Source organism: Taudactylus pleione, unplaced genomic scaffold, assembly GCF_031769625.1.
Source record: "Taudactylus pleione unplaced genomic scaffold, aTauple2 ptg000704l, whole genome shotgun sequence".
Taxonomy (NCBI): domain Eukaryota; kingdom Metazoa; phylum Chordata; class Amphibia; order Anura; family Myobatrachidae; genus Taudactylus; species Taudactylus pleione.
The window spans coordinates 878,735-902,401 of NW_028285106.1; the positions used below are offsets into that span (position 1 = coordinate 878,735).

At 49.6% G+C, this 23,667-nt stretch overlaps 1 protein-coding gene across 1 annotated transcript in view; it reads right to left on the bottom strand.

Annotated features, from left to right (window-relative positions):
- Positions 1 to 4,449, bottom strand: part of BACE2 (beta-secretase 2) — a 59,243-nt gene extending 54,794 nt beyond the window's left edge. Inside the window, exon 1 of the mRNA XM_088456441.1 lies at positions 4,001 to 4,449. Within this exon, the coding sequence (XP_088312567.1) occupies positions 4,001 to 4,282 (282 nt within the window). The 5' untranslated portion in view covers positions 4,283 to 4,449. The remainder of the gene's footprint in view (positions 1 to 4,000) is intronic.
- Between the last annotated feature and the right edge of the window lie 19,218 nt (positions 4,450 to 23,667).

The following is a 23,667-nucleotide window of genomic DNA, read 5'->3' on the forward strand; positions in this document are numbered from 1 at the left end:
TGTCTGTCACCATCTTTACGTTAGTTTCTGCTGCCCATTGTCCCCCAATTCCTCCTGTTTCCCCACATTTCTCTCCCAACTGTAACCACACCTTCTCCGCCATCTTGATGGCCTCTTTACGGTTTTCTTCCCTGCTCCACAAGTCAGAGCCAATCAGAAGTAAACAAACCGAAGCACAAGCATGTAATAGCCCATAACTGACCCTTAGGATGGCATAACTTTCTTACTTTAATCATTTTTGTGGATTCTCAATAATAAACACTTGGCCTAGGGGGGGGTGCCGTAAAAAACAATCCTGAGACTCCAGGGAGCAGGGATTTGAGAACCTCTGGTAATGGAATAAGGCAGTGGTTCTCAAACTCTGTCCTCAGGACCCCACCACACAGGTCACATTTTCCAGGTCACCCAGCAGGTGCACAGGTGTATTCATTACTCACTGACACATTTTAAACGATCCATAGGTGGAGCTAATTATTTCACTTGTGATTCTGTGAGGGGACCTGGAAAACATGCACTGTTTGTGGTCCTAAGGACCAAATTTGGGAACCTGTAAAACAGGACCCCAAACAGTGCATGTTTTCCAGGTCTCCTCAGAATCACAAGTGAAACAATGAGCTCCCGCTTTGGTTCTGTCAGCGAGTAATGAATACACCTGTGCAGCTGCTGGGTGACCTGGAAAATGTGACCTGTCTGGGGTCCCGAGGACCGAGTTTGAGAACCTCTGCTGTAAAATAAGGTAAATGTGAAAATATACAGAAAATTTCCCTTTTGGAAACAGAAAATAATACAGTGATAATTATAATTCCTTGAGCAGCTCAAGCACGCCAAACCGGCCACTGGATGTTACAGAAAAGGTTCAAGTATCCTAATATACAAAACCTGCCTAGAATTTCTGTGCTCTTCCTCGTCTTCCTTAAGCTGGCCACACACGCCAAAATTACCTGGGCGATCTGCACGATATCCGCGGATCGCCCCGATAATTGTAGCATGTGTGCGGGTGACCGAGGGTTAAATATTGCTCGGTCGGGCATGCCGGATTGTTCAGCATGCCCGTCCGATGCGATATTTATGGGGCAAACTGTCGGCCGCATCGGGCTGTGTATGCCCTGCTGCGGCCAACAGACCTTTCCTGTGTTCCTTCCCATGGAATCAACAGGGAAATGTCTCCTCCCCCGGGGGCGGAGCGTGGATGTCGGGCTGATAGTGTATGCCCAGCTTTAGAAAGTGTGCAGCTTGGGATATAAGTGACATAGCTCTCGGCTGGGATCTATAACGATTTACCTTCCACACCGGGGAGTTTGTTTGCACAGAAAGATGCTCATCCCTTATAATGCAATGTTGGTTTATTCCCCTGCGTAAAATGACTACAAGGACTAAATAAAAAAATTAAACATAAAAAGGGGGTAGGTTGCTATCATATGTATCTTTTTCCACAAAATATTTACTCCCTCCCAACTGTTCTTTCACGAAGAAGCTGTGCAGGGCAAACATTACGTCTCTATACAGAGTGATGCCATTGCACACAAGTTTGCACTGCCGCCTCACAGCATTGCAGTCAGGGGTCCGACTCCAAACAGGACACCCTGGGTGTGGAGTTTTTATGTTCCCCCTGTGTTGGCATGGGTTTCCTCTCATTACCCAAAATGTTAGGCTTATTAGCTGTTGACTGTCCACCTGTGCTACAGAATTTACACTTAAAATAATGGACACTTTTAAAAGATTTTTAGAGATCATGAACGAGCTACGGAAGACAATGGAAGCTCTATTGGCTGCATAATATAGGGCTCTTGGTCAACCATAGGCCACACCGAGAGCCAGCAGTTGCCCATATTTTCTGTTCTGCCCAACTGACCAGCTCAGTGGCTGGTCAATGATACCCTAATCATACATATACACTGTAGAGCACTTTGTTTAACCAGGTCAGCCAAATTGCTGCAATCACCATAAACTAATTCATTTTTGGTGCCTCAGGTACACAGTAATACTTTTAATCTGCAAATGGTTACACAAATGGGTTAACTGAAGAGTACAGATTGTTAAAGGTACTGGTGACCCCTTCAATATTAAATGTCACTGAGCCGTGTGAAGACCGTTAAAGACTTCTGATCCCAATCAAATGGCGAGCCATCACGTGACAGAGGGTAAATTCATCTGGCAACGCTAATGGTGACTCAGTCTAGCTACAGAGATCTGACTACCCACCCAGCACTACCACCCTTGCATCCTCTACTAGGTGATAGCTCAGCTTTAGGCAGTTTTTATAAATACTACCCACAAGCCACTTGTTCACCATCACCTCACGCAGGAGAGCTTACAGCAGGTGTTCAACTATGAGCAACTGCTGCTTATGAGCCAAGGATAAAAATGTCCAAAACTCTGGACTAATTACAGCAAGCTGTTCATTGCAGCGTCCCATCTTAAGTGCAGGACGGCAGATAGGTCGTTGTGTACGATCTATTGTTCTCTTCCGCATCAGAACGATATATCATACAATGGATCGTATAGTGTGTACCCAGGAGGGTTACTAAATATTTGTAGCATTAGAAAATTATGATAAAAAGTTTTGTGCTGCATTCACCCAGGGAGAACATCGGTTACAGGAGGATCTGTGAGTCTCCTATAAGCACGATGTGTGGAAGGCACGGACTGAGCCAACTGTTATATAGGTCTTATAAACTTATTCACGATACTATTACATGCTACAGTCTGACATCTACACCAACAAACACACACACACACACAGGAGATTGCGTGGCCAACTACAAAGTGCAACATAAATGCACCTACCAATGGCTCCTAGCCACCCTAAATACTAGTCCCCTGGGGTTAGGAGAAATATATATCTCGCCACTCACCCGCTGGGGTTAGTAGCCACACTAGAAAATATTACTTCCCCTCACACTAAATATTTTACTGGCCCCTCATCCCCTGGGGATAGTAGCCATACATAGGGACCTACTGGGGTTAGTGTCCACACTATATACCTAGCCCCTCAGCCACTCTAGTAGTCAGACTTCCCCCCACACTGTGGTCACAACCTCTATATAACTGACCCCCTCATCCCTTGGGGTTAGTACACTATATAACTGACCCCCTCATCCCTTGGGGTTAGTACACTATATAACTGACCCCCTCATCCCTTGGGGTTAGTACACTATATAACTGACCCCCTCATCCCTTGGGGTTAGTACACTATATAACTGGGCCCTCATCCCTTGGGGTTAGTACACTATATAACTGGGCCCTCATCCCTTGGGGTTAGTACACTATATAACTGGCCCCTCATCCCTTGGGGTTAGTACACTATATAACTGGCCCCTCATCCCTTGGGGTTAGTACACTATATAACTGGCCCCTCATCCCTTGGGGTTAGTACACTATATAACTGGCCCCTCATCCCTTGAAGTTAGTACACTATATAACTGGCCCCTCATCCCTTGAAGTTAGTACACTATGTAACTGGCCCCTCATCCCTTGAAGTTAGTACACTATGTAACTGGCCCCTCATCCCTTGGGGTTAGTACACTATGTAACTGGCCCCTCATCCCTTGGGGTTAGTACACTATGTAACTGGCCCCTCATCCCTTGGGGTTAGTACACTATGTAACTGGCCCCTAATCCCTTGGGGTTAGTACACTATGTAACTGGCCCCTCATCCCTTGGGGTTAGTACACTATATAACTGGCCACGCATCCCTTGGGGTTAGTACACCATATAACTGGCCACGCATCCCTTGGGGTTAGTACACCATATAACTGGCCCCTCATCCCTTGGGGCTAGTACACTATGTAACTGGCCCCTCATCCCTTGAAGTTAGTACACTATATAACTGGCCACTCATCCCTTGAAGTTAGTACACTATATAACTGGCCACTCATCCCTTGGGTTAGTAGCCACACACTAACATACAGATGACTGCCCTTGCCCCCAGCCACTCTAGTAGTCAGGCAGCCCCCCACACTGTGGTCACAGCCAGTCCTGGCCACCGCTGGACACTTACCATCTGTGCCGGGGTCCCTAAGGCCAGCTCCAGGTAGTACCCTCTTCCAGAGTCCCCCTCCAGATTATCCACCATCGCCATGAAGTTGACGCGGCCGCTGGGGTCTGAGGCCAGCGAGAGCCCCACAATGTCCTTGGGAGCAGCTGGAGAGACTGGCCGGGGTTTGCTGACCTGAGCAGGGGAGATCCGGAGCGGGAAGGAGATGGTGGCGGAGGCGCAGCCGGCGGCCCCTAAGACCAGGACCAGGGTCACTGGCAGCAGGGTCTGCACAGCCCCCGGCATCGTGCCGCGTCCCAGGCTCAGAGGGGCTCGGTGTCCGGTGTGCACATGTCTCCTATGGGCGCTGCAGATCCACCATGCTCTGGTCACAGAGTCCTGTCCCCACCATACAGCAACAAGCAGTGCCCGGGGCCGGACAGACGTATATAGCGGGGAGGAGACCGGGGAGAGAACTTCTGCAAACTTTCTTAAAGTAACAAAGTTCTACAGACTCAGAGGGGAAAGAAGGAGGGCTCGGGATGCCCCCTGCTGGCAGTACACGGACCCACATCTACTATATATATATAGAGAGAGATCTATTTAGATATCTATTTCTATCTATACACATTTATTATTAAAATTATTATTATTATCCTTTATATAAAGGGGTCCGTAACACCTTATAAAGTTCATAAACAGAAACCGTATGAACAAAGCAAGAACAAAGGGGTAGATGTATGACCCTGGGGCCCATTTATCAAAGATCATTTGAGGTAAATTCCCCGAAAACACCTGTTTTCGGGGGTTTACCTCAAATACTTAGTATCCCCCGAATGTATGAAGGAGGGAACGCAGCAGGTATCTCCGATACCTGCTGCGATCCCTCCATTGCCGCCGGCAGGCGCCTCCCCCATAGATTTCTATGGGGGATGCGATGCTGCCAAATGTATCAATATCGGGAATGCTTCGCATTCCCGATATTGACCCCAGCAGCTAACGCCATCTGCAGATAGCGTTAGCCGCTGTGTCCTATGGGCACTTACCGCATTTGAGCCGGCGGAGGGATCTTCCAGATCCCTCCGCCGGCAATGGGCGCCGCTCATGTGCAGTCCGCGGGACTGCGCATGCGCAGCAGCCCGCAATGCGCTCCGGCCACATCGCAGGGACGGGCTCTTTTCAGAGCCCGTCTCCGTGCATGTGCCGGTTCATACATTCGGCCGGTATGATCGCATTTTGCAATGCGATCATGGGCGATACTGCATGCCCTGATCGCATTGCAAAATGCGATCCTTAATAAATGGGCCCCCCTGTATTATGGGGATAACTGGTAACTGTGCATGTTATGTGCTGCAGTTACTGTTTCTCTCCATGTATTAATGTGTTCTTGTGTGCACAATGAAGGCAATAAGTCACCCATAGTTTTATTATTTTACACAACACTCTTAAGCTATAACTTAACTAATAAATAAGACACAGACAACTGTATAGAATTGGTAAAAGAGGTCACAGCCAAATTTATTATGTGAAATTAGAATTGTTAATTAGTCCTGGTGGCGAAAAAGCAGTGCTACCTCGGTCCACCGCTCATAATTAATTGATCGCTTTACCAAAATGGGGTGGAGTTTTCTCCACCCCCTGCGCAAGCTATCCTGGGTAGAACCACCCCCCCTTAACTAGCATAGTGCTGGCCCCTCCCCAGGATGAAGACCTGGTTCTCCCTTAAGGTAGCAACCGACTCGCTTTTCTCAAAGGGGGAATGCTAGCCAAGCTCTGCTGCGCTAAATTGAGCCGCCGAGGAGCACTGCTTTCCGCCAACAACGTGGACAAAAAGAAATGGCCATGTAACGCCACCAAAGAAAAAACACAGCCCCTACTAACTATTCCAATGAGGCTAGAATGTCAGAGACAAAAAATCCTAAACCTTCCTCAGTGAGGTGCACTCCATCTGGCCTATATAAATGTGCCTCCTCATATCGAAGACGAGGGTGCTAGATAGCACGCCCGCCCAAGCCAACCACAAACCGAGAGACTGCAGCATTCAGCTTCCTTCTTACTCTGTCTAGGGCCGCCCCACCTTGTGTACCTCGCCAGAACCTCCTTGGAATCATCTCAGACCAGCAAAGTTTAACCAGTGGCCAACGTTCTGCTACCAATTTCAAATCTCGCTTAATGGCAATGATCAATTCAACTCCTTTACACGTGCCAAGGTCATTACCACCCAAGTGCACGATCAGACAGTCAGGGGTCCCCCACTTGCTCTCTGACTGCCATAGCAGGTCCAAAAGTCCGCTCCACCTAAAACCTCTCAACCCTATCCAACGGACCTTAAAAGGGGCTAAACTGGCCCCATTATGCCTGCTAGCCCAGTAAACAAAAGAATGCCCAACAATCCACACCCGGCAATCTTTCTTCAAAAAACCTGTGATGGGAAAAAGCCGTATAACATAACATTAATAATTTTGAATTAACCATTAAACAAAACTTAAAACCAGAACAAAAACATGGAAGGGGAAAAACTGAGTTGCTTAGGTGACCCAGATGGAGGTGAACAACACCAAACCTCTTTCTTTGAGGGCAAAGGTGAAAAGAACTCCAATCCCCCCTAGCGGCAGGTAGCATAAGCACTAGGTTTCCTAAATAACAAACTCGCCAGGGGCGCCACTACTTCTGTAACTTATCGCCCCTTATATAACCCTTACAAGCTGAAGACTTCCATCTACCCAAGTGCTTGATTGCCTCCGCGGAAGAACCTGATGCTGCAGCGCAAGTTGCCACCCCAATCCTAAACGAATGGGTGCCTAACTCTTCAATCGGCACATCCAAAGCTATCAAGCATCTATCGAAAACGCTTGCAAACTGGAACTTAGATAGGGGGGAAAGATCTTCATGAATAATCCATTGAGCTCCCCCTTTTGGACGCTGCTGATTATGGGCCTGATTCAGACCCACTCGCGAGCGGCTGTCCGCTCGCAAGTGGGTCGATGGTCTGCACTGAGCATGCGCACGACGGAGGGAGCTCCGTCGTGCGCATGCGCCAGACACGACGAGCGAAGGACTTTCCTTCGCTCGTTGTGTCCGATCAAAGGGGGCGTGCTGTCAATGTTGATTGACAGCACGCCCCCTTTGATGGGCGTGCCGGGGGCGTGCCTCCCTGACGGGGGCGTTCCCACGGGAACGCCTCCCGTCAGAAGCCGGCCCACTGACATCACTAGTGATGTCAGTGGGAGTGATTTTGGCTCTGATAGAGCCAAAATCACTCCGGAGTTTGCGGTTGAAAACCTCAACCGCAGGCTCCGGCTCGCAATTTCGATGGTCGCGATGGTCACGACCATCACGGCCATCAAAATGCACGCTCGTATAGCCTGTGGGTGGTGACCCACAGCTATACGAGCGTCCAGGAGGACGCTCCATGAAAATGGAGCCCGGCCCTCATTCAGAGCGTGCGCTCTGCTCAGAGCGTACGGCTCTGAATGAGGGCCTATATTTGTTGGCTAGAGTGACCGGGCAGATGCTCAGCTCAGGGTGCGAGGGAACAGAAATCCAACGCCCCCGGCCCATCTGATCCGTTTTTGATTTCTGTATTTTTAACAGTATGGCACTTTCTTTGACTACAACATTACACAGAAGCAACCCTGAGTTGACTGACGCTTTATTTTTTGCCACTAACTCCCCAACCCGTAAAGCGCCAAAAAATGCCAGCACAAAAGCCAAACTGAACAAATTTGCCTCGAATTCACCTTTAGCTACTCCTGAGACTGCCAAAACTAAATCCCTCAACATACACAGATCTATTGGCCTACGGGAATCGGCCGGAGTTGCATGTTCCCTCGCCCAGCCTCTCATTGCTTTAGTAATGATGACTGACTTCGTAGGATCATTCAAACCGTACATTCGCGAGAAGTATGAAATGCCAGCTAAGGCGCCAGACATAGAAGCTTTTGAACGACCACTCTCATGCCCCTGCCACACAAATTCAGACATACTGACATGCAGCTCCTTATCCTTCTCGGAATTTGCAAGAAAAACCTGCCATTCATTATAAGCTGCGGAATAAGACCTCAACGTACCTGGCGCGAGTGCCCTCAAAGCGAGTCCTTCCATGCCGGATTCATGATCTGCCAGACAAAATCAGGACAAGGCAAACCATGAATCCTGGCAAACGGTGCCAATGACATAAACCTCCCCCACCGGAACCGAGACAAGGCATCCGCTATCTCATTCTTCACACCAGGAACGTGCCTGGCCTTTAAATCAATGTTTCTCAACAGACAGACAAAAACTAAATGCCTAAGCAGCCTGAGCACTTGGGGGTAGACCGACCTCTGATTCTTAATGGCTTGGACCACCCCCAAGTTATCGCACCAAAACACTATTCTCCGATTGCTAAACTTTGAAGCCCAGAGCTCCACCGCCACCACAATTGGAAATAGCTCCAACAGGAGTAAATTACGTGTCATACCCTCCAAATGCCACGACTTGGGCCAAGCTGCAGCGCACCACTCCCCGCCAAAAAATGCTCCAAAACCTAATGCCCCTGATGCGTCTGTGAACAATTGAAGCTCGCGATTGGCTACAGACGAAGCGAGCCAAATGCGAACCCCATTGAACTCTCGTAGGAATCTTAACCATACCTTAAAGTCTTCCTTCATGTCCGCCGAAAGGCGGACCATGTGGCAAGCTTTTTTGACCCCTGCAGAGGCACGCTCCAGCGGCAAAAAACCCTACCCATGGGAATGACGCGACAAGCAAAATTTAGCAAGCCTAGTAGCGACTGCAGCTGCTTCAAAGTTATTCTCTTAACTGATGTAAAATGCAATAACAACTCGCTGATCTTTCGCACCTTTTCACAGGGGAGCCTGCATAAACCCAAATCAGTGTCGATTTCAATACCCAGGTAAGATAAACTAGTAACGGGGCCCTCGGTTTTTTTGTGTGCAATGGGAACCCCCAATGAACCAAAAAGCGCCTTCACCGAAAATAGCAGGTCACTACAGACTGCGCTATCGGCCGGCCCTACTAACAGGAAATCGTCAAGATAATGAGTGACGCCCGAATGGCCAGTGCCCGCTTGTAGACACCACTGCAAAAAGGTGCTAAAACACTCAAAAAAGGAACAAGAAATAGAACAGCCCATAGGTAGACACTTATCTATGTAAATGGAATCGCCTATACGAAAACCCATGTACTTAAATGATTCGGGATGCAAAGGGAGCAACCTGAAGGCCGATTCAACATCGATCTTTGCTAACAAAGCCCCTTTACCATAATCCCGCACGATACCAAGTGCATCCTCAAATGATTGGTATGTGACACTGCAATCGACCGGATCTAAAGCGTCATTAACTGACCCTCCTTCCGCATAAGACAAGTGTTGTATTAACCTGAACTTTCCCTGTTCCCTTTTTGGTACCACGCCCAGCGGGGAGATGCAAAGATTTTCCACAGGCGGTGAGGCAAAAGGGCCACACATGCGCCCCAAACTCAGCTCCACCTCTATTTTTTCCGCCACAACCTCTGGAAAATCCCTAGCTGACTTAAGATTTCTTCTAGCTACAACTAAAACTGGACGAACTAGTGGTAACCTAAAACCTTCTTTAAAACCCTGTAATAGGAAGGCTGCTTCCTCCTTAAGAGGATAACGCCTCAACCAACGCTCTAATATCTCCAACTTAATTGGAGACACAGCTTTATTTAGCACCTGTACGCTGATCTCCTTTTCCTGCTGTGGAACCACCTGAGCGATTGCATTCCTTTGCAGTGTGACTTGCCCCACAAAGCATGCACACGTGCAGCTAGCGGCAACTGGCCCCTCTGCTACACTGGGCGTTATTAAACGCGTAGCACTTTCCCTTGCCTCCGGTATTATATCTGAGGCGGGCTGAAAAGGGATGTTTACGTCCCACCCTAGGCTCGACAGCTGATCGGGCCTGCTGCGTCACCTCCAGCCACACCTCCACGTCCTTGAACCCAAAACTAAAAATTTTCTGGCCATCCTGTTTTTTTCTAAACAGTTCATCATACTGCCTCCAAACATTATGCCTAGCTGCGACCTGCATACCCTGCACTAAATGCAGGTACTTCAGCACATTCAGAAACTCAGCTGGGCGTGTCTCGATATAACAGGCAGCAAACGCATATATACCAGTCAGCCAATTCTGATAGCTCCTCCTGGCCTCCTCAGCTGCCACTCCCCCCTTTTTTGCTGCGTCTAACGCCTTCTTAGCGTCATGAGTGATGGCGAACATGTCAACATAACGACCTTTACGAATTCGCTCTCTGATTTTGGACCTAACTCCCCTTAATATTGCCGTGTTTGAGCAATGGACCGCATCCCCCGAAGCATCTGGAGCCGAGCTGGCCGCTATACTACCCGCTTTTTTGGGACTCTTGCCCTTACCCTTCAACTGCTGCACAAAGTATTTCATGAGCTTGCGCGGCCTCTCCCCAGAACTAGAGGAGTCTGAAGACTCATCAGAGTGTGATAGCTGCGCAATTGAAGGAACTGCAACACTCATCTCACCTGTTCCAGACGCCGACGGGACCTTGGGCGCATGCCTAGAGGAGGAGGCTTGACTCTCGATGTGCAGCGCGCCCACCGCGCTTACATCAGTGACGACATCCCTTGAAGATGACCCAGATGCCAATGGGTGAATTAATGTAACCTGCGGGCTCGAGACATTTGCATTAGCAACGGGAGCCGATGTTGGACATACAGCAACAGGCGCGGGGGGGTGCGCTCCGTGGCGGGGGAGATAATGGGGGCTGCGCAGGTGGAGGAAATGCTGGGGAAGGAGGTAGGGGCGGGGCTAGAGTAGGGGAAGGTGGACGCACCGCTGGGGTAGATGGTGGGGGAGGGGCTTGTGGAAGGGGGGATTGACGCACCAGCTGCTGGCTTGCATGCTGCCCAGGATTAAAATGAACCTGTTGGTGCATGGGTGCAAAATTGCCTGGGGCGGAGATGAACTGCTGGGGAAAAAACCCCGGCGCTTGCGCGTATGAGGTGGCATAAAATTGCCGGCTCGGACCCATGAACGGGTTTGGGATTGACTGCTGATATAAACCTTGGCTAAAGTAAGGTGAAAAACCAAACGGAGGGGTGGGGGCAGGGCCAGGCCCATAATTCAAGAACTGCTGCCCCGCATTTGCGCAGGCCGCAGCGGATCGGGGGGTGACATTGGAGCCAGCAATCTGGGCCAAGAGCCCCCATAAGGGGTAGCTCTATCCTGCTGCGCAAACGGCCTAGGGAAGTGGATGAAAGGGGGTTGGTGCAATAAATCTGCGGGCCCGCTACCTTGGATCCTATGATAGCCCTGCGCCCTAGGCGCTGTGGCAAACCCCAAACCTCCAGTCCCTGAGACAGAGAGGGGGGAATCTGAGGAGGTTAAAACCTCCTCAGCATCTAAAATGGCCACCGGAGGCGAGGGGGCGTGGCTCTCAGCCGGGGAGGCCCGGCGCACAGCCCCTCCAGCCACCTAGGACAAATTACATCGGGGGGTCCCTGGTGTAACCGCCGGGCCTAGCGGTTTTATTAAGTAAAACTCGCCTGCCACTGCAGCCGCAGCGGCGGGAGACGGGGCCCCGCGCGGTCCAAAATGGCCACCAGGGATAGCTGTGCCTGTGGAGCTGCCGGGGAAGCCGGGCGGGCGGTCCCGCCAATGCCCGGCGGAGCGATCTGGCGGGGGGTGCTGGGTGCAATCTCCGCACTCCTCGCCAACCAAGCCTGGAGGCCGGATGGCGAATGGGCGGGTGGGAGAGAAGCGGCAGAAGGGAGGAAGGGGCCCGCGCGCACTGAAGTCAGGTGCGCACCCCGGGCAAGGGAAGAGGCTGCGGCGACCGTTAATGGTCTGGCCGCTTCAGCAAGGCGTCGGGGAGGGGGGGGCATTACGGTGGGGACGGGGCATTTTCAGTTAATAAGGGGGGGTAGGTTAGAGTAGACAGTAATGAGGAAAAAAAAAAAGGGGTGGGAAGAAAAGAAAAAAGAGGGTGAAAAAGAATAGGAGGAAAGAGACAAAAGCTGTGTGAAAGGGAAAGAAAATATAGATAGTGAAAGCTGTAAAACGAATAAAATGCTTAGACTGGTACTTATCACTCTGATCTCAAAATGGCAAAAGGCAGTTGACTCCTCCTCCAGCCTTAAAATACAAATGCTAAACCCCGCCTCGACGGGGCAGCTAATAGGCTAACCAAAATAATGATTGGCAACTGACCTCAACCAATTACAAACTATCAACAAAAACCAGCTCTAACTAGTACTGTACCAAAATAAAAAACAGTGTGCTTATATCTACTCAAGCTTATTCAAGCATTCGAATATTTTATATCGGCGCCCCCTATCTCTAAGATAGTACGCTGATGTGCTGGTAAATGTATGAAAGGCCAGTGGCACTGATGGTTAGAAACCATCAATGGTTGCCTGTCGATGGCAGATGGTTTTACCATCGATGGCTCAGATGCAGCTAGTTTCCTGCCATTGATGGTAGCCATGGGCCCAATGTTTTTTTGTGTTTTTATCTCACTTGCACTACAGAGCTACTAGGCTGTTAGCCAGTAGCCCTGCGTCACAGCTGGCAGGAACCATTGGTGGTATGCAATTGCATAGATTCATACCATCGATGGTTCCATCTGTCTTTCCATCAATGGTAACCATTGACGGAGGGCACACCAATGGCCATCCCTATAAGTGATTGAAGGAAAAGCATATGAGCAGGGCCGGCACCCTGTGCCGGCTCTGTTAATAGCGCGACCGAAAATGGGTTTGTGGCCTAATCACCATAGGCCACGCCCCCTAAGTGACGTTATTTGGAGGTGTGCTTGCATGGCACGCCTCCAAATAACGTCAGGCTGTGGGTAAGCCCAACACTCCGTCACTAGCTGGGCTTCCCCCAGCCCTCTCCCAGCACTGAATGGATGCCACGTGCACGCGCGCTGCATCCATTCAGCTACTTCAGGGTCCGGCACCGCTGCACAGCTGCGGTGGTGGAGGTCCCCAACCTCCCGATTTGACCTCCCGCGGGTCACTTTAGCCCGCAGGTGGAACAGCGGGACAGTACTGAAACCGAGATGTTGGGGAGGGGTGCGCCCGCACTGGTCGAACACCCCAAGAGCCGGCCCTGAATATGAGGGAAGAGGGCCCTGCTCATGAGAGCTTACAGTCTAACGGGGACGGGCGCCATACCTTCTCCCCCATCTTGTTCTCCCTCTTTACGGTTTTCTTCCCTTTTCTTCTGGTCAGTGTCAGAGCCAATCAGAAGTAAACAAACAGAAGCACAAGCATCCAACAGCACATAACTGACCCTAAGGATGGCAGGGGAACTTCAATCATTTTTGCGGATTGTCAATAAGAAACACTTGGCCTAGGGGATGTCGTAATAAAAAATGCTGATACTCTAGGGCAGTGATTTCCAACCTCTGGGCCTGATTCAGAGCCGGACGTTATTTGCGCTCGCTCGTTCAGAAAAAGGGGCCGGCTATTTAAATTGAGCGCTCGCTCTTTGCGGTCTGTTGACGCCTCTATGTCTGAGCGAGCGAACGAAACATGCGCTCGCTATTTTGTAAAGATGCCCCCTGGCCGCTCGCATCCTACGTCATCTCCGCTATTTATTTGATTAATCGAGTACATCAAAAGGCGTATGAACTGCTCGCAGTGCTTGTGGAAGGTTTATCCTACCGCAATCATGCGAACAGTTCAGGCTAAGAAACAACCAAGTGACGTGGTCGATGACGCTGCTTTGTTAATTATGCGCACCCTTAAAACTCCCGTTTTGACCATTTGGCACGCCTGCGTTCGGATCACCACTCCCCGTTTTCAAGCACCTTCCCCTGTTACCACCCACAAACGCCTCATCCTGTCACTCAAATTAGCAGGCACTCTCTATTTTGCGAGCGCTCGATTTCCGACCGCACTGACTGGTTGGCGCATGTGCATTACGACCCATACGCATGCGCAGATGTGTGAACATCGCTCGGAGCGAACGAGTGGCCGCTTACGAGCGGCTTTGAATCAGGCCCTCTGTCCTCAAGGCACACTAACAGGGGTATTCAATATGGGAGCGTAAACATCGTTTTTGCGTTAATATCGGAGGTATGACGTCATTATCGCAGGTTTTACTTTTACACCGTATTCAATTTCAAAGACTTATCGCAGTTTTGAAAAGTCTTTGATAAAAAACGGGGATAACTTTTCACCATTGAATAGGTGTTGAAAAAAAGTGCAGAATTGGGGTTTAGGGGTGCAGGCTTAAAAAAAATAGCCTGCACCCCTGGGAATGACATTTAAAAAAGAACTGTGTCAAAAAAAGTTTAAAAAAAATAGGGACACCACAAAAAATTAATTTAAAAATTGGGGTGAAAAAAAAATTGGGAAAAAATTGTATAACAATAGGGAAATAGGTTCAGGGCTATTCTGCAAGGATGCGGCAGGTGTTTTCTAGAATAGATTTATAGCGGCAGGTGCACAATTGCATACATTTTTAAAATTTACTTTAGGGACTTAAAAATATGCTAGTACCCATTTTCATGCACCCCAAATTTGATGGGACCACTTTAAAAAACGAAAAAAATAACCTAAGTGCTCTTCTGCAACACTTCTTCAATGTCGGGAAAAAACACCTGCTGCGGCTATTTAAATCCCCGACTTTCATTTAAAGGCTAAAACGGGGGTACCCATAGTGTTCCCCCATGTTTTTACAACTTTAGGGGGATCTTACAATTTTTAAAGGAAAAATTCGTAACTTTACGCAAATCCAACTTCGGAGTTTCCCGTTTTCGTTAATTTTATATTGAATACGGGGATAAGCGGGAGAGCGCCCGATACTTTAACGCAGGTAAAAACTCCGATATGAAACGTTAACTTCGACAGTGAAGTTAACGTTTCATATTGAATACCCCTCTAACAGTCTTAGTTTTAGTGATATCCATGGTTGAGCACAGATGGTTAAACCAAAATAACTGAGGTACTAATTAACACACCTGTGTTCAAGTATGGTCATCCTTAAAACTTGGACTGTTAGTGTGCCTTGAGGATCGTGATTGGGAACCCCAGCTCTAGGGAGCCGTGATTCCAGAAAGTTTGGGAATCACTGGTAATAGAATAAGGTAAAGTGAAAATGTACAAAAAATTTTCCTGTTGAAATCACTGGGGGAAAATATAACCCATAGCCTCTGGTCAGTTTAAGAAATCCCCTTTAGGGGTCAAGACCGATGTTCTATGCAGGTCCACAAAGGGAGTGTTACATGCAGGGACAGGCAATGGAAGATATGCTATAAGAACGAACACCAGAGGGAAGAAAATAACCTAGTTTTCAATTGGTCTTCTCGTACACTGATCATGGATGAACTGCAGGTCTTTCAATGAAGGGCTCTCCTATATGTTCCTACACATTAGTTGGACAACTTACACCTACCCTCCAACATGGCCGTTTCCATCAGGTACAAAATGCTCTGCTCCTGGACTTCCCACCTAATTTATGATTGCAGCCACCTGTGTTGAACTGGTTAACTGATGAGAAGGGTATTTTCATCACAGGTGGCTGCAATCATAGATTAAGAAGGAAGTCCAGGAGCAGAGCATTGTGTACCTAATGGAACGGGTCATGAAGGAGGGTCTGCTTACAGTGGAAATTTGACCTTTATCATTTTGATCGTAAACTTACATTAAAAGAACATTTTGGTATGTCAGAAAATCCTGTTTCTGAATTGGCTCCTGTTGTTTCCTTTTCCTCTACATTTGACCGGATGTCCAAAATTCATCCATTAAATGTTATACACGTATGTTTCATTCCTGAAATAATGGCTGTAAACAACCTGAGAAAGTGTCAGGACGTTGCTATCCACCCCGCAGATAAGGGGATGGAATTACCAGACAAGATTTAACACAATACAAATCAGAATTCTACAAGCAATTGTCCAATGCATCTGTTTACAAGTGGTTCTCTCTCAGACTCTATCAACTCCTCTAAGCAGGAATTAGATCTCCACAAATCTGCTGTAGACAGAAATTATACCTCAGCTATAACCTGTAAAGCCCTTTCCCAGGAATCTCTTAAATCACCTATATTATATACCATACCAATATCCATAAACACTCGCAGGGCCGCCATCAGGGATGGACTGCCAGGACTGGGGTCTCGGGCCCGGCCTCTGGCTGAACGCCCGCTACTACCGCCACTGCAGAGCTGGAACTACCCCCTTGAAGAGACGGGGGCCCGGCTGCCTCTGCTACTGTCCTCCGACCTGGATGGAACATCATCATAGGAGGGAGCTGGAGGAGGCAGCCAGGGACCGCTCGGGCCCGCTCCTCAGGGCAGTTTCTAGGGTCTGAGGCTCCCAGTGCGAGCAGTCAAAATGCGCCCCCCCCCCCCGAAGCAGTAATATTGTGGAGTGGGCGTGGCGTCATCGTGAGGGGGTGTGGTATCACAGTAAGGGAGCGTGATCTAGAAAGACCACAGAATGACAGCCACTGTGACTACTGAGTACAGGGGTGTCTAACCTGTCAGAGGCAAAGCGCTGAAAAATATATGTAGCTAAACAAAAGATAGACAGCATGCGCGCGTCTAGCTGTCACAAGCCCACGCCGCATTTCTGTGTGCATGCCTGTGGTGTGACATTTGCAGAAGTATGACCTTGCATCACACCCGGTTTTAGTCGCGTTGGGAGCGAGCCCAGCCAGATCCACATAAAATACACTGCAACAAACCACTTCCACATAAAATATATTGGAAAAGCCAGAGGCACATAAACTACGTTTTAAAACCACATCCACCTCAAATACATTATTAAATCCAGAACCACATAAAACACATTGAAAAAACATGATTCACATAATACACACTTCATTCCAGCCCCCTCCCTTGCCATTCCATCCCGACAGGTCTTAGGCTCCCCCCCCACTGGCTCTCAGGCAAAAGTGCCCATTATGCAGTGCCCCCTGTAATTGTCCCCATATGCAGTGTCCCCTGTATTTATGCCCCTTATGCAGTGCCCACAGTGGTAGTGTAACTTATGCAGAGCCCCTATTAGTAGTGTCCCCCTGTAGTCATGCCCCCCATCAGTAATGCCCCCAATAGTAATGGTCCCTGTTGTAGTTCCCCAGTAGTAGTGTCCCCAGTTGTATTGCCCCCAATAGTAATGCCCCCTGTAGTAGTGTCCCCAATATAAATTCCCCAGTATTAATGCCCCTGTATTAGTGCCCCCAATAGTAATGCTCCCTTTGTAGTAGTGCCCCAAGTAGAAAAGCCCCAAGTAGTAGTGCCCCCAGTAGAAGTGCCCCTGGCCCCTGAGTAATGCACCCAGTAGTGGTGCCTCCTAAGCAATAACCCCAGTACAAGTGCCCCCCGAGTAATGTCCCCAGTAGTAGTGCCAGGGTGCCCCCAGTAGTGGTGTCTCCCCCAGTAGAAGTGCCCCCAGAGTAATGTCCCTAGTAGCTGTGCCCAGGTGCCCCCAGTAGTGGTGGCTCCCCCCAAGTATTGTCCAGCTGCCTGCACACAAAAAAAAACAAAAACAGTAACACTTACCTTCAGCCCCGCTCTGGCGTCTGCTCCGCTCGGCTGCTCCTCTCTCTGCACTCATGACGTCCTCCCATAGTGCACATTGTGGGAGCCGGAAGCCGGAAGCAGGAGCCTCCGTCTCCGGCTGCTCTGCTCTGCCGGGCGCCCGCTGGTAACTGAATCTCAGCGGGCGCCCGGCAGTTAACATGCTGTTTCTACAGCAGGGGTAGGAGGCAGCGCGCCCCGTGCGATTGTACGGGTCGCCTGCCCCTAGAAACGGCCTTGCTGCTCCTCCATACAATACAATAAATGATGCGTGGGATGACGGCACGATTACAACGCCCTCGTCTCCCGCGGGGTGAATTGCATACACTGAACGTTCAGACATTCAGTGTATGCAGATCAATCATCCCCGAACATGGCAACCTGACGGCGGTCATCAGGTTGACCGTCATTTTCGGGCGATGATTGATGTTAAAATTGACCAGCGGGCGCGCGCATCGCTGGTCATTTTTAACCTTTTACTGCCCGATTTGCGGGCGATTATCGAGCGATGGAGCCATAACGACCGTCATTATCGCTCCATCGCTAGGTTTAATCGCCTAGTGGATGGGCAGCATTACAGTGACAGTCAGACTCCAAAACAGTGTGCGCGCGTGACGTCACGACGCGCCACTGGAAGGCAAGGTCAACATCGGAGCCGGGGATGAAGAGGAGCAGCTGCGTCTGCAGTGCTGGGGGACCACGGAGGAAGCAGGATCCTTCTCAACGTAAATAAGGTAAGTGAGGTGATAAAAAAAAAAGGCTGGGCCCACAGACTTTAATTAATAACGAGGGGGGGGGGGTTGAGGTGAAAAAAAAAAAGGCTGGGTGCACATACTGTATTTAATAGCGGAGGGGGGCTAAGGTGATAAAAAAAAGGCAGGGCACACATACTGTATTTAATGACGGAGGGGGCTGAGCTGAGGTGATAAAAAAAAGGCTGGGCGCATGGACTCTATTTAATAGTGAGGGGTGCTGAGGTGATAAAAAAGGCTGGGCACACAGACTATGTAATAACGGGGGGCTGAGGTGATAAAAAAAAGTCTGGGCGCACATACTGTATTTAATAATGGGGGGGCCGAGGTGATAAAAAAAAGTCTGGGCGCACAGACTGTATTTAATAATGGGGGGGGCCGAGGTGATAAAAAAAAGGCTGGGTGCACATACTGTATTTAATAGCTGGGGGGAGGGGCCCTGCCTATTTTGTCAGTCCCAGGACCCACAATTTCTGATGGCGGCCCTGAACACCCGACTTGCCCGCCCAGGAGGCCCATTATTGCGGCCAGGGGCTTACTATATTACAACATCTCTGGACTCATTCCTTCAGCCGGTGATCCAGTCACAAAACACCTTTTAAAGCCCCCACCTCTTACCTTATTTATAAACAAACTGGAGACTTTACTTGCTCTACCCGCAGAATGTTGGCTTTGTACGCTGGACGCGGGCAGCCTCTACACAAACTCACCCCATGCCAATGGGTTAGAGCAGTGGTTCTCAAACTTGGTCCTCAGGACCCCACACAGGTCACGTTTTCCAGGTCACCCAGCAGGTGCACAGGTGTGTTCATTACTCACTGACACATTTTAAAAGATCCACAGGTGGAGCTAATTTCAATTGTGATTCTGTAAGGAGACCTGCAAAACATGCACCGTTTGGGGTCCCGAGGACTGAGTTTGAGAACCTGTGGGTTAGAGGCAAACCAGTACATTGTTAGTTAACTACCGATTAACTGCTGGCGTTAACCATCATCCGCCATTATTTTTCATTTTGAAGGGGAGTGGTTTATCCAGTTTCTGCCATGGGCTCATTTGCTATGTTATTTTTTTGAGCCTAATATATCTAAAAACATCTTCTTTTTAACACGCTGTATTGATGACCATTGATGATTTGGTCAGGCACACAAGAGGAATTTGCCTTTATGAACATAATCAATTGTTGGAGATACTCTGCACACTAAGGGCCTGATTCAGACCCGGTCGCTAGATGCGTACGCTTACTCCCAGTGTATGCAATCCAGCACACACCAAGAAAGGCGGGCGATCGCACGGCAAGGCATAAGCACACCCACTATGTCTTGGCGTGCGATCACTTTGTGTATGCAGACGCCCACCAGCCTGTCTTAAGACACCCACTTGCGCACGTCATCTCCAGGAAGTGTATGCAACCATCGGTACATCAGGTACCATCGGGAGCATTTGCAGCGCTTGTGGTTGCCTGTACCCTACCGCAAGCACTGCGAGCAGTTCAGTGTACAAACCAGCCAGGTGACGTGTACTATGACGCTGCCTGTTAATTATGCACGCCTCTGAAACGGCGTTGAAACACTCGGGCACGCCTGCGTTCGCACCTCCACTCCCCCGTTACTACTGCCCTGCCCCTGTTACCACCCACAAACAGCCTCTCCTGTCACTCATTCCACTGGGCTGTCTTTTCTGGGCGAGCGAGCGCTTCCCGATCGCTTGGACTAGTTCGTGCACGCGCACTGCAATGCATACGCATGCGCACCTTTGCAAACATCGCCAGCAAAGAGCGAACGCTTCCTAGTAACCGGGTCTGAATCAAGCCCTAATATCTATCAGAAGCCCACTGTCCGCAACACCGTACTCCACGCCAACATATTGTCAGGCATCGTCCTTACCCATGGTGCTGGTGCCGTGCTGCTCTCTCCCGGTTGGTTTCCCGATCTGCGGGCACTCAGGAGTGTGCGCTGTTGGCGGGGTCCCGGCGTGGTTGTGGGTTCGGGGGTCCGGGGCTTGGCGGCGTTCCCACCAACACCGTGCACCGCCATGTTGGTCCTGGTCAGATGACCACCATTTGCCAATGGCAGCCAGGCTAGTGTCCACCTGACCGCATCGGACAATCACCGCATGATCCAGGGTATAAATATCATTCTTAGACAACACTCTGTGTCTGAGCTTCGTCGCTGGTAACGTCCAAGGCTCCAGCTTCCAGTCAGCTGTCAGCTGTACTCCTGCTGATTCCTGCAGAAGTACCAGACCGGTCCCAGCTTGTGCTACATTGCGGTTCCAGCCCGGTTCCCAGCTTGTGCTACATTCCGGTTCCAGCCCGGCTCCCAGCTTGTGCTACTTTCCGGTTCCAGTCTGTTCCCAGTTAGTGCTATATTCCGGTTCCTGTCAGGTCTCAGCTTGTGCTACATTCCGGGTCCATTCCGGTTCCCAGCTTGTGCTACATTCCGGTTCGTGTACGGTCCAGCTTGTGCTACATTCCGGTTCCACTCCGGTCCCAGCTTGTGCTACATTCCGGTTCCACTCCGGTCCCAGCTTGTGCTACATTCCGGTTCCAGTACGGTCCCAGCTTGTGCTACATTCCGGTTCCACTCCGGTCCCAGCTTGTGCTACATTCCGGTTCCACTCCGGTCCCAGCTTGTGCTACATTCCGGTTCCAGTACGGTCCCAGCTTGTGCTACATTCCGGTTCCAGGCCAGTCCCGTTATAGTGCATTATTCCGGTTCCAGCCAGGTCCAGTTAAAGTGTTACCAGTTCCTGTCCGATCCAGTCTGTGGTACAACTCTGGTTCCAACTCCAGTGTCTATCTCCTTTGCATCTCTGAACTCTTGTCCCATTACTGTCCTACTGACAAGCATCTATATAGCCTGCGTTATCCTACTGAGTCACGAGTGCTGATACTATTGGCTCCTGCTGGTTACCATCACCTCTCTCTCCGTACTCTGTATTTGCTACTCCCTCTATCTATTAAGGAAGGGTTACCTATCTCCTTCCCTGTTCCAGGCCCCCCAAGCTACCAGTGAGCAGGTATCTGGATCTGTCCCAGTAACTCCAGCATCCCCAGTCCTGACAGTAAGCTCAGGCCTAGTGAACCCAAAGGAGAATCAAGGTACCAACACTCTGCAAGCTTTGGTTTCATGGCTTGTAATGCCCCCCACTGTACTCCAGCATTTTGTAATCAAGATTTTCAGAGCAATCTTGTACCTGTATGTAGTTGTCTATTTAGATGACATTCTAATATTCTCCCGAGACCTGGAGTCCCATCGCCAGCATGTGAAATAAATCCTGCAGCGTCTTTGTGCCAATCATCTCTATGGTAAACTGTCTAAATGTATCTTTGGAGCACCAGAAGTTCCATTCTTAAGCTACATAATTTCCGTGAATAATCTTCAAATGGGTCCAGAGAAGTAATGTGCCATTCAAGACTGGCCGCAGCCCTCCACCTTGAAAGTGGTCCAGCGATTCTTAGGATTCGCTAACTATTACCGGAAGCTCATATAAATGTCTTCTTTAGTAGCCCTGATAACAGTTCTAACTAGGAAGGGAGCCGATCCCTCGCACTAGTCACCTGATCCCATCTCTGCCTTTCATGCCTTGAAACAAGCTTTTACCTCAGCACCAATCCTCCATCAGCTTGATTTGGAGAAACCGTTTTTCCTTGAAGTCGATGCTTCTTCAGTAGGTGCTGTGTTACCACAGAACATGGAAGATTGGAAGCTTCATCCTTGCGGCTTTTTCTCCTGAAAATTATTCAATTGGCGATCAAGAGCTTTTAGCCATCAAATTAGCACTAGGGGAGTGCCAATACCTTTTTAGAAGGGGCTAAACATCCAGCAACTATTTTTTTGGATCATAAAAGTGTATTTTATTTAAAGTCTGCCCAGTGTCTCAACCCCCGGCAGTCTCATTGGGCTTTATTCTTTTCAAGGTTTGACTACAAAATTACCTTCCGCCCTAGAGTTGTATATCGTAAGGCTGATGCTCTATCATGTGCCTGGTCCACTGAGGAGGATGCTGTCCATCAGGAATATCATCCTATTCTCAATCCACTTTCATTCGCCAACACCTAGATAAGCTCCTGTATCACTAACCGGTAAAATGTTTGTACTTCCAGAGCTCCGCCAAAAATTGTTAACATTTGCTCATGCATCCTTATTGTATCCGAAAAACTATTGAATTTCTTTCATGCTCCTATTGGTGGCCTTCCATAGAAGGGATGTTCAGGATTTCATCGCCTCATGTACAAAATACACCCAGTATGTGGACTATCGGTCCTCTCCAACCACTAACAATATCAAAGCACCCATGGACTCATTTATCAATGGACTTTATTATGGATCTGCCTGTCTCAAATGGATGTAATAAGATTATATATTTACTGTGAAGCTGAAATTTGGACAGGCCTCTGTATACGCCTCTGTATTAATTGACTTTGGAGCTGCTGGCAACATGATGACCACTAATTTGGCCAGTCAATTGGCCACTGCCTTGAGGACAGTGGCCCTCATTCAGACCAAAAAAAAGCAACCGCCCACATTCAGAGCGAGTGCTCGCTTTTTGCGAGCGGCTCTGAATGAGGGCCATTGGCTCGCAAGTGGGTCGGTGTTGAGGTACTGCGCAAACGCCGCACGTGCACAAGCCCCGGAGCGAGTGAGAAATTTACTCGCTGAGTTTCTCACTCGCTCCAGGGCTTGCGCACGCATGCGGCACGCGCGTGCGCAGTGCCTCAACATCGACCTGCTTGCGAGTGCATAGCGCTTTCGAGTGGGTCTGAATGAGAGCCAATGGCCCTCATTCAGAGCCGCTCGCAAACAGCGAGCGCTCGCTCTGAATGTGGGCAGCCGCTTTTTTTTTGAGCCAGTCAACGCGAGTGGCCAGGTGATGGTTGCGACCATCGGGCTTGCGACGAGACCCTTGTGGCAGGGTCTCGTCTGCCGCAAGCCCCAGTGAGCTTTCGGCTCTAACAGAGCCGGAAGCTCACTACTGACATCACTCATGATGTCAGTAGGGCCGCCCCCAAATGGCAGGCGTTCCTTCGGGAACGCTTCCATTTGGCCAGCCACCCACCCCTCCCGCCTACAAAACAGGGCGAGCTGTCGATCAACATCGACAGCCGCCCCGTTTTTAGCGAGCCCCGGAGCGAGCAAATTTTTCTCTTGCACCGGGGCTTACGCACGCGGCACGTGTGCAGTGCCCCACCATCGACCCATTTGTGAGCACCAGAGCCGTAACTAGACTTTTTTGTGCCCTGTGCCACAAAGAGCATTGGCGCCCCCCTAATTTTTCAAAGGGGACATAATGCACCCAAAAAAGGGCCACGGCCTCATGGGGAAGGGCCAGGGAAGAGATAGGGGAGGCCAGGAGATGCTGGGGATAAAATAAGAGGAAGCTACAAGCAAGAATGATAATAAACAGA